Source organism: Oryctolagus cuniculus, chromosome 8, assembly GCF_964237555.1.
Source record: "Oryctolagus cuniculus chromosome 8, mOryCun1.1, whole genome shotgun sequence".
Taxonomy (NCBI): domain Eukaryota; kingdom Metazoa; phylum Chordata; class Mammalia; order Lagomorpha; family Leporidae; genus Oryctolagus; species Oryctolagus cuniculus.
The window spans coordinates 94,205,523-94,220,091 of record NC_091439.1 but is presented as its reverse complement, the minus strand read 5'-3'; the positions used below and the strand labels follow the sequence as shown (position 1 = coordinate 94,220,091).

Sequence of the window (14,569 nt, the reverse complement as noted above, 5' to 3'; positions counted from 1 at the left end):
AAAACTGGTTATAAACAAATAATTAAAACATTCCTTATAAAACACATTTACCAAAAAGAATCTAATCTAAAAAGTTCCTACTACAATTGAATGGTTCTACTGTTATCTGGAGTATTCCTGCTGATAGGAAATATTTTGTTCATTGTATGTCACCTGGTTTTATAAAAAATTTCATTGTATTTTTGAAGAGAGGTTGTTTAATGGGTGAACAGTTTGTTATAACTGATGTCACAAACTTTTTTTTTTAAGATTATTATTTATTTATTTGAAAGGCAGAGTTACACAGAGACAGAGAGAGAGAGAGAGAGGCCTTTCATCCGCTTGTTCACTCTCCAGATGATTGCAATGGCTGGAGCTGGGCCAATCTGAAGTCAGGAGCCAGGAGCTTCTTCTGGGTCTTCCATATAGGTGCAGGGGCCTAAGGACATGGGCCATCTTCCACTGCTTTCCCAGGCCACAGCAGAGAGCTGGATCAGAAGTGGAGCAGCCAGGACTCAAAACGGCACCCATATGGGATGCTAGCACTGCAGGCAGACGCTTTACTCGCTATGCTACATTGCCAGCCCCACAAACATTTAATATTAATTAATAATCCATATTTTTGAAACTATGGCCATGAAGGTGGAAGACACTCTTTTATATTTTATTTTAAAAACCTCTTTCTCTGGCTGGCGCCACAGCTCACTAGGCTAATTCTCCACCTGTGGTGCCAGCACCCCGGGTTCTAGTCCCAGTTGGGGCATGGGATTCTGTCCCAGTTGCTCCTCTTCCAGTCCAGCTCTCTGCTGTGGCCCGGGAAGGCAGTGAAGGATGACCCAAGTGCTTGGGCCCTGCACCCACATGGGAGACCAGGAGGAAGCACCTGGCACCTGGCTCCTTGCTTCGGATTGGCACAGCACGCCAGCCGCAGAGCGCCGGCCATAGCAGCCATTTGGTGGGTGAGCCAACAGGAAGACCTTTCTCTCTGTCTCTCTCTCGCTGTCTAACTCTGCCTGTCAAAAACAAAAACAAAAACAAAAACTTTTTCTCATATAAAATGAAATTCTAAGATTTAGAGATTTTTTTAAAAATCATGGGATTGGGATGATAAAATAAAGAGTTGTATTATTTTCCAATATTGCTATACAGTGGGTCTTCAAAAATTACATGGAAAAATGCATATGATGAAAAATGGATGGTTGTAAAATTTTTTTCACAAACATAAACCTTTTAGCCCCATTTTTTGATGAACTTTTGAAGTATTCTTATATTTAAAAAGAGAAGAGGAACAAATATGGCAATGAGGATGCCTTCTACCAGTAAAGTGAATATGATTTTTCATGGAACTATAGGCAGGGCAGAAATTAGGAACAGACGGTTCTTGGAGGGCATGCCTAGTGTTTTAGGAGCAAGTATTTGGATGTAAGGTGCACCTGATGAATGGATGTCACCGGTCATTCAGGCTGTTAGCCTATCAGTAGATCTCTGTGCTGCAGAGGAAAGTTGAGATTGCCTTTGTCCCTGACCTTTTCACCTGTGACATGTTACATGCTGGGCAGAAAACAAATAGGAAGGGCAGGCAGTTCTTTCCCTGCCCTTTGCCAGATCAACTTACACCCTGAAGCATGGAATAGGATTAGACCCTTCTAAACATGTGATTATTGGCCTTGGTGTTACCTAACTCCTATTAAATATCCAGAGGCAAGACGTGGCTTTGAAGGATCCTAAGCAACGATTTTCATGTGCCTCCATGGTACATTATTATAAATTGTTCAGATTGTAAGTGTGTGGCTCTCTGGGGGTACCGTTCTTTTTCTAAAATGCAATTTATTATTTATGTAGATTGTGTGTGTGTGTGTGTGAGAGAGAGAGAGAGACAGAGACAGAGAGAAGGTAGAGAAAGGAAGAGAGAGAGATATACCATCTAATGACTCACTCCCCAAATGTCTGCAATGGCCAGAATTGTGGGCTGGGCTGAAGCCAGGAGCCGGAAACTCAGTCCAGGTCTTCCATGTGGGTGACAGCACCCCAGTCACTTGAGCCCTTGCCGCTGCCTCCCAGGGTCTGTGTTGGCATGCAGGCTGAGTCAGGAGCCAGTCTGGTATTGAACCCACGCACTCCAATGTGGGAGTTGGGTGTTTCAAATGCTCTGTTAATCACTAGGCCAAACACCTGACTTAAATTTTTTATTCTTAACTTGTAGGTTTACACAAGATTACAAACTTCTGTATATTGTGGTTTAACTACTTAATATCTTAAATAATAAAATGCCTTAGAATGAATTTCTAAGGAATTATAGAACAGCAATATTGGTACTTCATTAAACTAGAATCTTACTCTCCATTGTATTTGCAGCTAGATTCTCATATCCCTGTGTAAAACTGAGATAAACTTAAGTCACCTTAGTCGTCTATCATAGGCTAGAAAATAGACCCAGTGACACTGCCAGCTTTAGTTGCGCTAGCAACAGTGTAATAAATAGCTGAAATTTATGGAGATACTTCAGAGTTGGGAATTTTTCATTTCCCAGTGGTGTGTTAGAGCCAGGTCTTATCTACTCACAAAGCCAATTGTTACCAGGGACTTTGCAAGCTGGTTGCTGCTGAAAATAAAAAAACATAAACATAACAGCTGAATAATTATATTAAAGACAGACAAAATCCATTGCTTTCTATTCATTTTGCTATGCTTTACTCTGTGCTTTAGAGGTTAATTCCATTTATTGTGCCTGTACAGTGGGGTTGCTCTAAAATGGGATGCTCCTGTATCTCTTCCCAGTGATTTCACCCTGGTAATTTAAAGTGGACCATGATGGTAATATTTACACCATAGAAATCAGCAAATGCTGCTAAGCAGGACTTGATGTATTGGTTTTGTTGATTGTCTCTAGACTTAAAAAATTGATGGAAAAATGCTAATAATATGATTTAAACTAAAAATTATATAGTATTTGTAGCTGTTAAAATGTAAATTGCACAGAATTTTTTTCTTGGTCATCAAAAACTATTGTGTAGTTTAGAAAAGGAGTTATCCACACCACTGACAAGTCAGTGAAATCATCTCCACATTTCACTTTTGTCTTAGTCATTAGCATACATGATAATATTCATCTACTTGGATGATAGAACTAAGCTCCCTTGCCAGTTGCAACCATAAATTGGCCACTGATGCAAGATTTTGGAAAAGCTCGATAAAAGCATTCTATGAGAATCAACTGGCTACTATATTAAATTCACAATGGAGAAATGCATACAGTTTCAAAAATTTTTCCATCAAAATGAAATTATCTTTTAATTTAATTTTCTATGGTTATTTGAAATATCTTAGTATTTAAGATATGTTCAAATATCATATATGTGATACACATACTTTTATATTAGTAAAATTCACTACCTGCACACTCATACATGTGCACACAGTTTCACACATTCACATTATACTTCTGGAAGTTGATTTTTGAACATATATTAGCACATCCACTACTAGCACACCACTTTTCTTTATCCATAGCTAACAACTTACTGTCAGTAGGATCCTGATATGGCTTGGGGTTTAAGATGATTTAGTGTTTTTAAAAAGAAACAAAAAGCATTTTTATTTATAATCAATGAGGGGAGGATCAGGCTAGCTTCCAAGATGTTAATGCTCCTTGTCTGAGACCACATGAATTCTGATGGCTACATCTTCCATATACTAAATTTTATGCCAATCCTTTTTTTAAAGGTTTGATTTATTTATTTGAGAGGTAGAGTTACAGAAAGAAAGAGGGAGAAAAAGAGAGAAAGGTCTTCCATCTGCTGGTTCACTCTCCAAATGGCCACAATGGCTGGAGCTGGGCCAATCTAAAGCCAGGAGCCAGGAGCAGCTTCTTTGTCTCCGATGTGGGTACAGGGACCCAAGGACTTAGGCCATCTTCTGCTTTCCCAGGCCATTAGCAGAGAGGTGGATCAGAAGTGGAGCAGTTGGGACTTGAACGGCTGTCCATATGGGATGCTGGCACTGTAGACAGCAGCTTTACCCACTATGCCACAGCGCCAGCCACTTCAATTTCTTAGTATATTAATTGAGGCATTACTATAGAATTAATGTGCCATGAAGAAATTAATGAGGTTTTAGTTTCCTCTGGTTTTGCATTTTCCTTTATCTGCTTTCTATTTCTCATTGTTGTTTTTGATTGAGTCATATGAATTTGCCATTTTTGTGGGTAAAATAAAGTTGACTATTGTCAGTTTCATAATCTTCTGTTTAATAATTTGGTCTGAGAGATTTAGATAATACTTCTGTATTAGTTTAGTTTATTGTGAGAGAATAATGTTTAGGCCTGGTAGCTTTCATTAGGTTTTTTTCTTTTTTTGACAGGCAGAGTTAGATAGTGAGAGAGAGAGAGACAGAGAGAACGGTCTTCCTTTCCGTTGGTTCACCCCCAAAATGGCCACCATGGCTGGTGTGCTGCGCTGATCTGAAGCCAGGAGCCAGGTGCTTCCTCCTGGTTTCCCATGTGGGTGCAGGGCCCAAGCACTGGGGCTATCCTCCACTGCACTCCCAGGCCACAGCAGAGAGCTGGACTGGAAGAGGAGCAACCAGGACAGAATCCGGCGCCCCAACTGGGACTAGAACCTAGGGTGCTGGCGCCACAGGCAGAGGATTAGCCTAGTGAGCCGTGGCACCGGCCACCTTCACTAGTTTTTAAAACAATCAAGTAAGATATATTTAATTTAAATTTTATTAGCAAATGAAAGTAAAGTTTGTACTCAATTAGCATTCATTTGATAAATAAAGTAAGATGTTTGTGACATGGTTAACTGATAAATGTGTTAAAAATCATGGTTTATAGCAGGGATGGGGGACATCCAGACTGTGGCCCCGTAAGTTCCAAGAAATCATTTGGTCTGGTCCTGCCAAGGCAACCACAGATAGGACTCAACATTCAGTAAGTCTATAGCAGGCTTATTTTTAAGCTGATAATTTTGTATGGGCCGCGAATGATGCTATAAGTGTCCAAATGGCCTTTGGCAGAAAAATAGGTTCCTCACCCTTGGTTTATAAGATTAATCTGAATATCATTTGCTTTCAACACGTATTGTTTTAACCGTAAAGCTTATAAATGATGACCGACACCTGACTTGAGGAACTCCAAGTCTTCAGGTTTCACTGCCTCTGGGAGTTTTTCCTCTTCTTCTCTTGGCTTCTTCCTTTCTCCCCCCACACTGTCCTGAAGATCAGTTCCCTGTTGTCCGTGGTCTGGGGATTCAGATGCCCCTTCTGCGAAGTAGCTGCGATTGTCCAGTGAGGCCTGGGCTAGCAATTTCCCTTTTCTCCAGTCCGATTTCATACACTCACTATTTTTTAATTAGTGAAAAATTGTTTTCTTTTTTCTTTAAAAACTTGAAAAATAATTCAGTGATAATTTTTGATGTCTGTAAAACAGAGCCTGGACTCCTCTTTTGTAGGTATCTCACCAGGCAAGATGCTGCTTTCTGCTGTGTCACGCATGCTGCTTTCACATCAGCGTCAGTGCTTTTAGATGTGTTAAAAAATGCAGTCTATTGCTGTCGCCATTGATAGTGATTAGCAGCGCAGAACAAACAGTGGAAAGAAATCAGGGTTGTTGCTGTTGTTGTTGGTTGTTAGCAATTCCAGGAGCTATAGAAACGTTAGTGGTATTAGTTAGGCTCTTGCTGCTTTGGATCTGATCTGAGATTGCTTCTGTTTGAACTATTTGATTTGACTGTTAGCTCATACTGTCTCAGCACTGGCACGTGTTGGATTTGGTCGTGACCACCACTGGGTTTGGCTGCTTTTTCAATTCTTTTACAAATTCTTAGGTTTTTGTGTGGGCACTGGATCCCAGATTGCCCAATTGTCTCTGGCTGGGTTGTTCTACTTTGAAGGGCTCCCAGCCCCTACCTCTGGATTCAGATGTGATCCCTGAAGCAATGGGCAAGGCAGACATTTCCCTGACTTTCCTCCAAGATTCTCTTTCTGACGCAGTTCTGAGAGGGGTCAGTGGATATCTTGCATCTCTAAGGCCCATGTCACCTAAAGATGACCGTCGTCTTCCTGAGTGCCTTTCTGCATGCAATAAGCCCTTTCCAAAAACCAGCAGTACACATCCATCTGTTTGGTTCAGGACTCTAATTCTCCATTTGTTCACAGAACAGATGAATGTCCTGGCCAAAACCCAATGAATGATCAAGCTCTTCCCAAACTTAGCATAAGTGAACCAATCCATGGAAAGTTTCTAGCAAGTGCCTGAATCAAAATATTCCTAAATGACAGTAGCCATTAATATCATTGTTATATTTCTACCTTGTCTGCTAGGCACCATTCTTATTTGTTAGCTTCTCCCCAGGCAAGTGACTGATCTTCCAGATTTTTAATATTCAAATCTTTACATAAACAATAACATACTTTTTCCCAATGATCATTCCTACTCAGTGTTTGCTAGTCTATTCTGCACTGTGTGTGTGTGTGTGTGTGTGTGTGTGTTTGGGACACAGAGACAGGCTGTGAGTGAGAGACAGAGAGAAAGCTCCCATCTGGTTGTTTGCTCCCCCAAAGCCCGTAGCAGTTGAGATTGTGCCAGGCTATGGCTGAGTCCTGTAGAAGCTGGGAACTCAATCCAAGTCTCCCAACTGCTTGAATCATCTCCTGCTGCCTCCCAGGATTTGCATTATTAGTAGGAAGCTACAACTGGGAGTGGGGCTGGAACTCAAACCTAGGCACCTCCGATATGGAAGGTGGACATCCCAGCTGACAGCTTAACTGTGACACTGAACGTCTACTTCCCATTCTACTCTTTGTAGCAATGAAGCGTCAGGTTTAAGAGATACGACAAAATGATTATTTAGTTATGAGACATTAAACGCCTACTTTGCAGTCTTCTTCAAGACATGACGCCACCTTTTCCAAAGACTTCATTCAAATCCTGGGCCAATATTTAGGGCACCTTGATTTTGAGCAGCCTACGTAATCCCCTTGAGCCTCTGTTTTTATGTCTATAAAATAATGTCTATAAAATATGTCTTAATCTATGTACAATACCAGTAGTAAGTGAGATCTTTTAGCGAAGTGTTTGATACACATTACCATAAGGCACAAAAACTATTTGGGAATCTTTCTGATACCAGTTTCCTGCTAATGTGGACCCTGGGATTTAGCAGGTTATAGCTCAAGAGGTTGGGTCCCTGCCACCCACTTGGAAGCCTGTATTGAGTTCATCCTGGCTCAGCCTCAGCTATCGTGGGCATTTGGAGAGTGGACTGGAGAATAGGAGATCTTTCTCTGTTTCTGCTTTTTAAATCAATAAAATTAAAAAATGAGATTTTTAAAAATAAAATTGAGAATGGAACTTCAACTCACAACTATTATTTATTTGCTTATTTTCTATGTCTCCTAATTTTCCTCTCATCACTTCAACTTGAAAATATTCTTAGAGTTTTATTTTAAAAATAGTGCTACTTACATTACCAACTTTGCAGATGACAAGTAATACATAATGAGTTGCCAGTCATAGACTTCATAATATCTTAAATTTAGAGTGTAAAGATTGATCAGTATGTCTGAGAAATGACAGTTCGTGGCCATCAATAAATAATATACTCATATGTTTAGCAGGATTTTACATAAAAAACACACACTTTTAAATGTTACTAATTGCAGGTCTGTTTTAAGACAGCCTGGCTCTGTGACAGAGAGAACTGAAATGAGTCTCTTTGTCTTATTCTAAAACATATGAGTACTCACTTCCTCATTCTCTCCCTCCAGAAAAGCCTGGCAGTTACAGGACATAGAGTTGATTTGCTGCTGCTGACCCTGAAATATCTTCTTCCAAGGTTTGGGATAATTTGTAGAGCCATCCTTGCGATCCCTATTCTCTTCTTGCTCTGAGAATGGATGGGAGAGTAGATGTAGGTCTGGGACCCTGTTCAGGTCTCTTCGAAAGAGAGATAGTGAGGAGAGGAGAGGGAGGGACAGAGGCATGTGAGGAGAGAAACGGAAGCCAGAGATGCATAAGCTATGAGCATAGTGGGTTCTTTCTTATGTCTTCCTGAAAGAAAAACAGGGAATTAAGTTAGGGTCTTCAAGAATTAGGCATTCCTCATGCTACTCAAAACCTGTTTCACTGTAGATGCTAAGGGCCAAAAGAGATCTTTTCAGATTTGTAAACCTAATCTCTTAAAAATCCCATTTTGACTTTAAAGTTGATTTATTTGTTTTAGTAGATATTGACCAATTATGATTGTATCTACTTAGGAGCTATAAAGTGAAGTTACAATGTGTGCATACAGTGTGGGCTGACTGAACACCGTATACCTCACTTCAAAGGCCTGTGGTTTATTCTCTGTCTCACCAGAACATTGTGCCCCTGACTATCTTCTCCCCCTTCTCCCCACTCCCCAGCCTCTGATGACTTCTGTTCTGTTCTCTGCTTTAGTGAGTGCAGTTGTTGAAGAATTACTGTGTTAGTGAGAGCATGTGTATTTGTCTTTCAGTGCCTTGGTTTTGGTACTTAACATAATGACTACTAGCTTCGTCCATGTTGTCCCAAATGACATAATTTCCCTATTCTTAAAGGTTGAGCAATAATAGTTTGTAGTGTCTATATGCCACATTTCCTTTATACAGTCAGTTGGTAGACACTTAGGTTGATTGCACAACTTGGTTATCGCAAATAATGCTGCAATTAACATTGAGAGTGCAGATATCTCTTTGACATACTGATTTTAGAACTGAAAGTTGAATTTAAATTAGGCCAAAGATACTCATTATTGTTTTCTTTTTAAATATTTTATTTATTTATTTGAGAGGTAGATTCGCAGGCAGAGGGGGAGACAGAGAGAAAGGTCTTGCATCTGCTAGTTTACTCCCTAAATGGCTGCAATGGTCAGAGGTGAGCTGATCGACAGTTAGTAACCAGGAGCTTCTTCTGGGTCTCCTACATGGGTGCAAGGGCCCAACAGCTTGGGCCATCTTCCACTGCTTTCTCAGGCCATTGGCAGAGAGCTGGATCAGAAGAGGAGCAGCCAGGACATGAGCTGGTGCCCATATGGGATGCTGGAGCTTCAGGCATAGGTGTAACATACTACACCACAGCACCAGCACCCTGATTAGTGTTTTCTAACTGCCTTCAGGATGCTGAACACATAAATGTCATTCCATTAATATTAGTATTAATAGCAGCAAAACTTCCCATTATTTGAGTACCTATTATACAGCAGGCATTTTTATCTAATGCTCCTGTGTGTGTGTGTGTGTGTGTGTGTGTATAACATTATCTCCACTTGCAGATGAAAAACTTGATTGCAGCAATGTAAAATAACTTGTCCAAGCTTAATGAATGGAAGAGCCTAATGTGCTCAATAACAATATGCTAATTCAACTACAAAGGGAATGAGCTGCTTCAGTCTTAATTTATTTTCCACACATCAGAGAGTCCAGGACTCTTTGTATAATCATGTGATGTTCAGGCGCTCCAGAGGCTGCTCTCTATTGAGGCAGGAAAACATACCAAACATGGAAGTAAGTTGAATGTCTTTGCTGGCTTCCCACATGGACATGAATAAGCAATGTGTCTCATGTGCTTGTAGGAAAAATGCTGGTATACTCCTGGGTTAAATTGCGTGGCTCGGTGTATATAACGCACAGGGGGCACTTGGTGACTGTTTAAACATGCAACACTGCAATCCCACGAGGGTCCTAAAACTGTAACATGAATGAAATGTGTGTATTCATAATAGGACTGTTGAGGAAGCATTTTTCTGAGAGGTTTCTTCGGTCTATTTGCTGCATTCAAGTTGAGACACCCTCACTTGAGCAGATTTAGGATTGATGGTTTTGGACAAGTTGATTCTCAATGGGAACATGAATCATTTAAAAATTTTTTCCTCACAACACTTTGTTCTACAATCTAGATATTGGAAACCATCACTCAAAAATCTATAGAGCCGTATCTTTCCTCATCAAGTCACGATGATCTAAACCAATTTCTACCTTGTTTATGCCTGAAGTCAGACAAAAGTGATTTAAAAGAGAATATGTAAGATAGTAGCAAAGAGACATTGTTTATTTTGGAGCTGAAGCATAGAGGAAAAGCAGTGGCAGCATTATTTGGAAAAAGGGTTGTGTAATAGATCATTACCATGGTATAATTACAGAAAGCATGTCTATAGCTTTGGGAACAACTTTTCAAAATTTGATCTTTGCAGTAAACTTATGAACAGAAAACAAAAAAACCAGCATCATCAAAGGGTTACAGAGTTTGTACATCTTCCTGCACAAAACACAGAGGGTCCAACAAATCAAAGTATTGGGTTTTGCCAATATACGTAATGGAAGCTGCGTGCCTCCCAGTTTTCATGCGGGTAGGCAGCCAGATGGCTCCAATCAGGCTCTGCTGAAACCCAGGTGCCAAGTCTCTCTGGACAGTTCCATTTCCATGCCTGTCTTTGGAGCCAGGTTTGTTGCTGGTGTGTGCCAGACTCCATTTCACTGTCCCCTTGATGATGAGGCTAGCATCAGTGGAGGTTGTCTATGCAAAACTAAGTTTCCAGTTTTAGTTCCCAACAGATAACACCCTGACATATTGAGGGGAATGGAGGAGAGAGAAGCTACTGGGGAAAGTTATCAGCATCTGAGTTTTGGGCAGTTGCTGACCTCTTGTAGTCTAGGAGCAGGTTGTGATGTGAGTGATCAAATCCAGGTAGTTACATTTTCATCAGAAGCTGAAGGAGCGCGAAGGCTCCTTGGAGTTGACTTTGCATTGCCCACCTCTGGCAGCTCTCACTGATCTGGTATTTCAGAGCATCCTTGCTGGAGTCTAGATGAAGCGATACCAGTTGTTTGGACTCCCGTTTCATTTCAGCTGAGACAGTGTGAGCATGGATTCTTCCAGCAGGTCAATCAGTTGTCAAAAGAAATAGGAGGTGAAAGTTGGTTACTATGATAACATGCACTTCCAAATGCCTCACTCTTGACAAAAGCAATTTTGGAATAATCTCAACTGGTTCATTTCCCTTTTTCATTTTTCTTAGTGCAATAAAAACTTGCAAAGAAGTTCAATTATGGGAAACAATTAAAAATTCAGATTGCAATGAGAAGACATCAGATTTGCCTCAAACAGGTGCTGGCACAGATGGCCCGCTCACAAGTCCTGGCTTTATTTACAGCTTTTAAACACAGACAGATAAATTGACAAAAATGTTTCTGGATTTTATAATGTGCTGAGTGCCCAAATTTGGCCATAAACTTACATTAATTTATAAATGGTTCAATTTAAAACTTGACCTCTCGCGTCACTAATAGCCTTAAAAAGACCATTTGTTTTCCCTGCTGTTTGCATACTTGTGTGAATAGATGATCTCTTATTTGCTTTTGGTTCAATATGGTTTTATTGTTTATTGCCATGAGTGTTTAATGACTATGTTTATCATTAAGGAAAAATAACTTCTCAAGTCAAATTGCATGTGGCCTGGTGGCTAGATATTTCCAACCTCAAGTTGTTCCTCAAAGGCAAATGATTCTGTCCATTTCTTATTAGCCTTGGAACATGATGTTTGATGAGAACAGCAAAATGAATGACATGAAAGGCCCGATGAAGCTGTCTTCAGGAAGAAGTTGATAGTGCCATCCAGTTGATGAAACATAACTGGAGCAAATACGTGGTATATTTAATCCGACTCATCATTCTATCTTTGATGTAGTCTACGATTCAGCATAGGTGTACAATTTTTAGGTCCCTGAAAATGAGGACTAATATGCATTTCTAAACTGGTTTGTGCCAAGGTATTCATAGACTAGTCTCATGTTTCTGAAAGGCTGGGAAACAGGAAACTGAGGGCTTGTTCTACACTCCTCAAGGAAAATATTTCAGAAGTGGAAGAGGAAATACTGTTTTCTGCATTTGTGCACAAGGTCTGTTGAAGAGTCTGTTGGGCAGCTCCTCAGAAAGTCATTTACTAATCTGACACCCTGCTTGCTGTGCCTCACAACACTGTGTATCACTTCCCTCTGTGTGTGCTTATGTGGTGTGAAATTATTAACACTCTTCAGCAGTCTTGTTCTTACATCTTGAGAATAGTGTTCATTATGCACATCTTTCTTCTGGGTATAATCCACGTTTTGTGTATTAGAACTACAGGATGGATCTTCCATTGATACTTGGGGAACTGTGATGATTGAATGTAATTTTTAAAGACTTTTTCATTTTGTGTTGGGGTCTGTTCCATCTATGGGTGTGGGGTCTGTGTCATTGTAATATGTCATTGATTTCCTTTAACCCGCTTGTGTGATTTGCTTTAGTATTTTTTCTTCTCAATTAATGCTTCCATCCTCATCCATGCTGTGGCTGCTCATGTGTCCTCCTCCTCCTCCTGTTTTTCTGCTTCTGACACTAAAGCCCGCAGCCCGCTTGAGAGCTCAGTGCCCTGCATAGCCACCCGCACCTCGGATGATGACCCCCGTGTGCGCCGCACTCCCAGCGCAGGATGGATAAGTAAGTCAATGGCTGGGGCAAGGGCAAGGGCAAGGATGGCGGGGAGGGGCATGGGGGGGGTCGTGGTTACTGAGTGGAGGCATCCTCAAGAATGCCTGAAAGGGTAAGATACAAGGATCCCAAACTTGCAATTACTGATTTATCACTTCTGCTATCCAAGAGAATGGTAACAAAGACGTTTCCGGGTGATCTGCTGTCCTGAATTCAAGTTGAGTGCCTTGTAAGGCAGAGGAGAGAGCGGGAGGGGAGTTTAGGGCTAGCGCTGGCCGCCCTCCTGCCAGGTGATGACACTTCTCAGACCTGCAGTGTCCTGCTGGCAGTGCTGGACCTTCTGCCTTCAGAGGGTTTTGAGGAAAGTGCCTGGGGAGGAGCTCTCTGGAGGAGATTTGAAAGCGTACAGTGTTAGCTATGAGGAGACACTACGTTAGGGTCTCAGAAGACTCTCAAATACCCATTAGGCACCAGAAAGTCAGGGGTGCTCTGGACAGCAAAGAAGGGGCATAAGATGGGGTCTTTACTGTCTAACAATATATGCCTTTTTTTAAAAATTTTTTTTGACAGGCAGAGTGGATAGTGAGAGAGAGAGAGCCAGAGAGAAAGGTCTTCCTTTGCCGTTGGTTCACCCTCCAATGGCCGCTGTAGCCGGCGCACCGCGCTGATCCGATGGCAGGAGCCAGGTACTTCTCCTGGTCTCCCATGTGGGTGCAGGGCCCAAGTACTTGGCCCATCCTCCACTGCACTCCCTGGCCATAGCAGAGAGCTGGCCTGGAAGAGGGGCAACCGGGACAGAATCCGGCACCCTGACCGGGACTAGAACCCGGTGTGCCGGCGCCACAAGGCAGAGGATTAGCCTAGTGAGCCGCGGTGCCGGCCCATGAGCCTTCTTTTAAAAAGAGATAGGGTTGATACACCTAAACTGAAACAGAAGAGAACATGCATAGGAAATGACATCCCTTTAGGGTTTCTGAATTGATTATATGGGGTGAAACATCTATTAGTTTTCAAGAAACCCATCCATGGTGACACCTTTAGATTTTTACCTGCTGATTATTTCCCTTTCATGTAGTAAACCTGTTGACTTAAGCTTTTTACTGTTTTAGCCTGAGAAGATTTCACTTCCCTGGAAAGATATCTTTTTCAGCTGACTTAATGGGGATGGGGCGTTTTAGTTCATCCTAAAATTGTGTTTTCAGTTGAGCACATTCTCCCAGGGCTTCTTGTCAAGTGAATTTTAGGTTTCTGGGAAGTATATTACTAATCTTTGTGCCTTGTAGAGATGTGAATTTACGTGCTGTGTGATACTGCATACCAGACCCTGGATTGGCACTGGCCATTCAGACATGGGGAGCATGAGTCCGTGCCCTCAGATTTCCTTTCTAATTAGGGAGACAGTTGTGGGGAGCAGGGCCCGTCTCCTGTAACATGGCAGGGCCCGTTGCCCGGGAGACAAATAAGTACTAAGACTGTGGACACATAAATACTGAGGACAAATACTGAGATTACCGAGACTAGACTAAACTACTGGAACTGCTCAGACTAACTCTATGCATCGGATCTCCTATCATATGGCACTGAGAGGGAGTAAACAACTTCCACACAGCTGCCTCACCAATTCAACTAACAAGCTGCAGGAGCTGATCCTGCCCCTGATTGGAGGAGAGCAGTGTGCTCAGCGCGTGGGGAGAGAACGCCAGCAGAGTCGGGATTGGTGGAAGAGGACTATAAAGGAGGAGAGAGACAACATGCAGGGGAACACCTGAGGAACCCCTGAGAGAGCCAGCCGGTGGTGTGCCGCTCCTCCACGGAAGCGGGGGAAGCGGCGGGGGTGCCGCCTCTCCGCGGAGGCCAGGGGGAGCGGCAGCAAACCCAGGAAGGGCCGGGCAAAAAGAACAGCGCAGGGTCCGGTGTCGTTCCTCCGCAAGTGGGGGAGCGACAACAGGCACTCATGGGTAACAACTGTATAAAATGACAAGTGAACTGACTGAAAATGCATATCCACGCACAGATGTGCATATGCACACACACACACACATACACACACATGTGATCATGGAAACATCCATTTGGCCTGGGAGTAGTGACAGTTGAAGAGGATTT

General features: G+C 42.0%; 1 protein-coding gene across 8 annotated transcripts in view; it reads left to right on the top strand.

Annotated features, from left to right (window-relative positions):
• SLC4A4 (solute carrier family 4 member 4) overlaps positions 1-14,569 on the top strand; it is a 460,760-nt gene that overhangs the window by 259,860 nt on the left and 186,331 nt on the right. For 5 of the 8 annotated variants that reach the window (XM_070079470.1, XM_070079472.1, XM_070079471.1 and 2 more), the window contains exon 7: positions 12,377-12,472. In XM_070079470.1, coding sequence (XP_069935571.1) covers positions 12,377-12,472 — 96 coding nt within the window. 8 annotated transcript variants of the gene reach the window in all.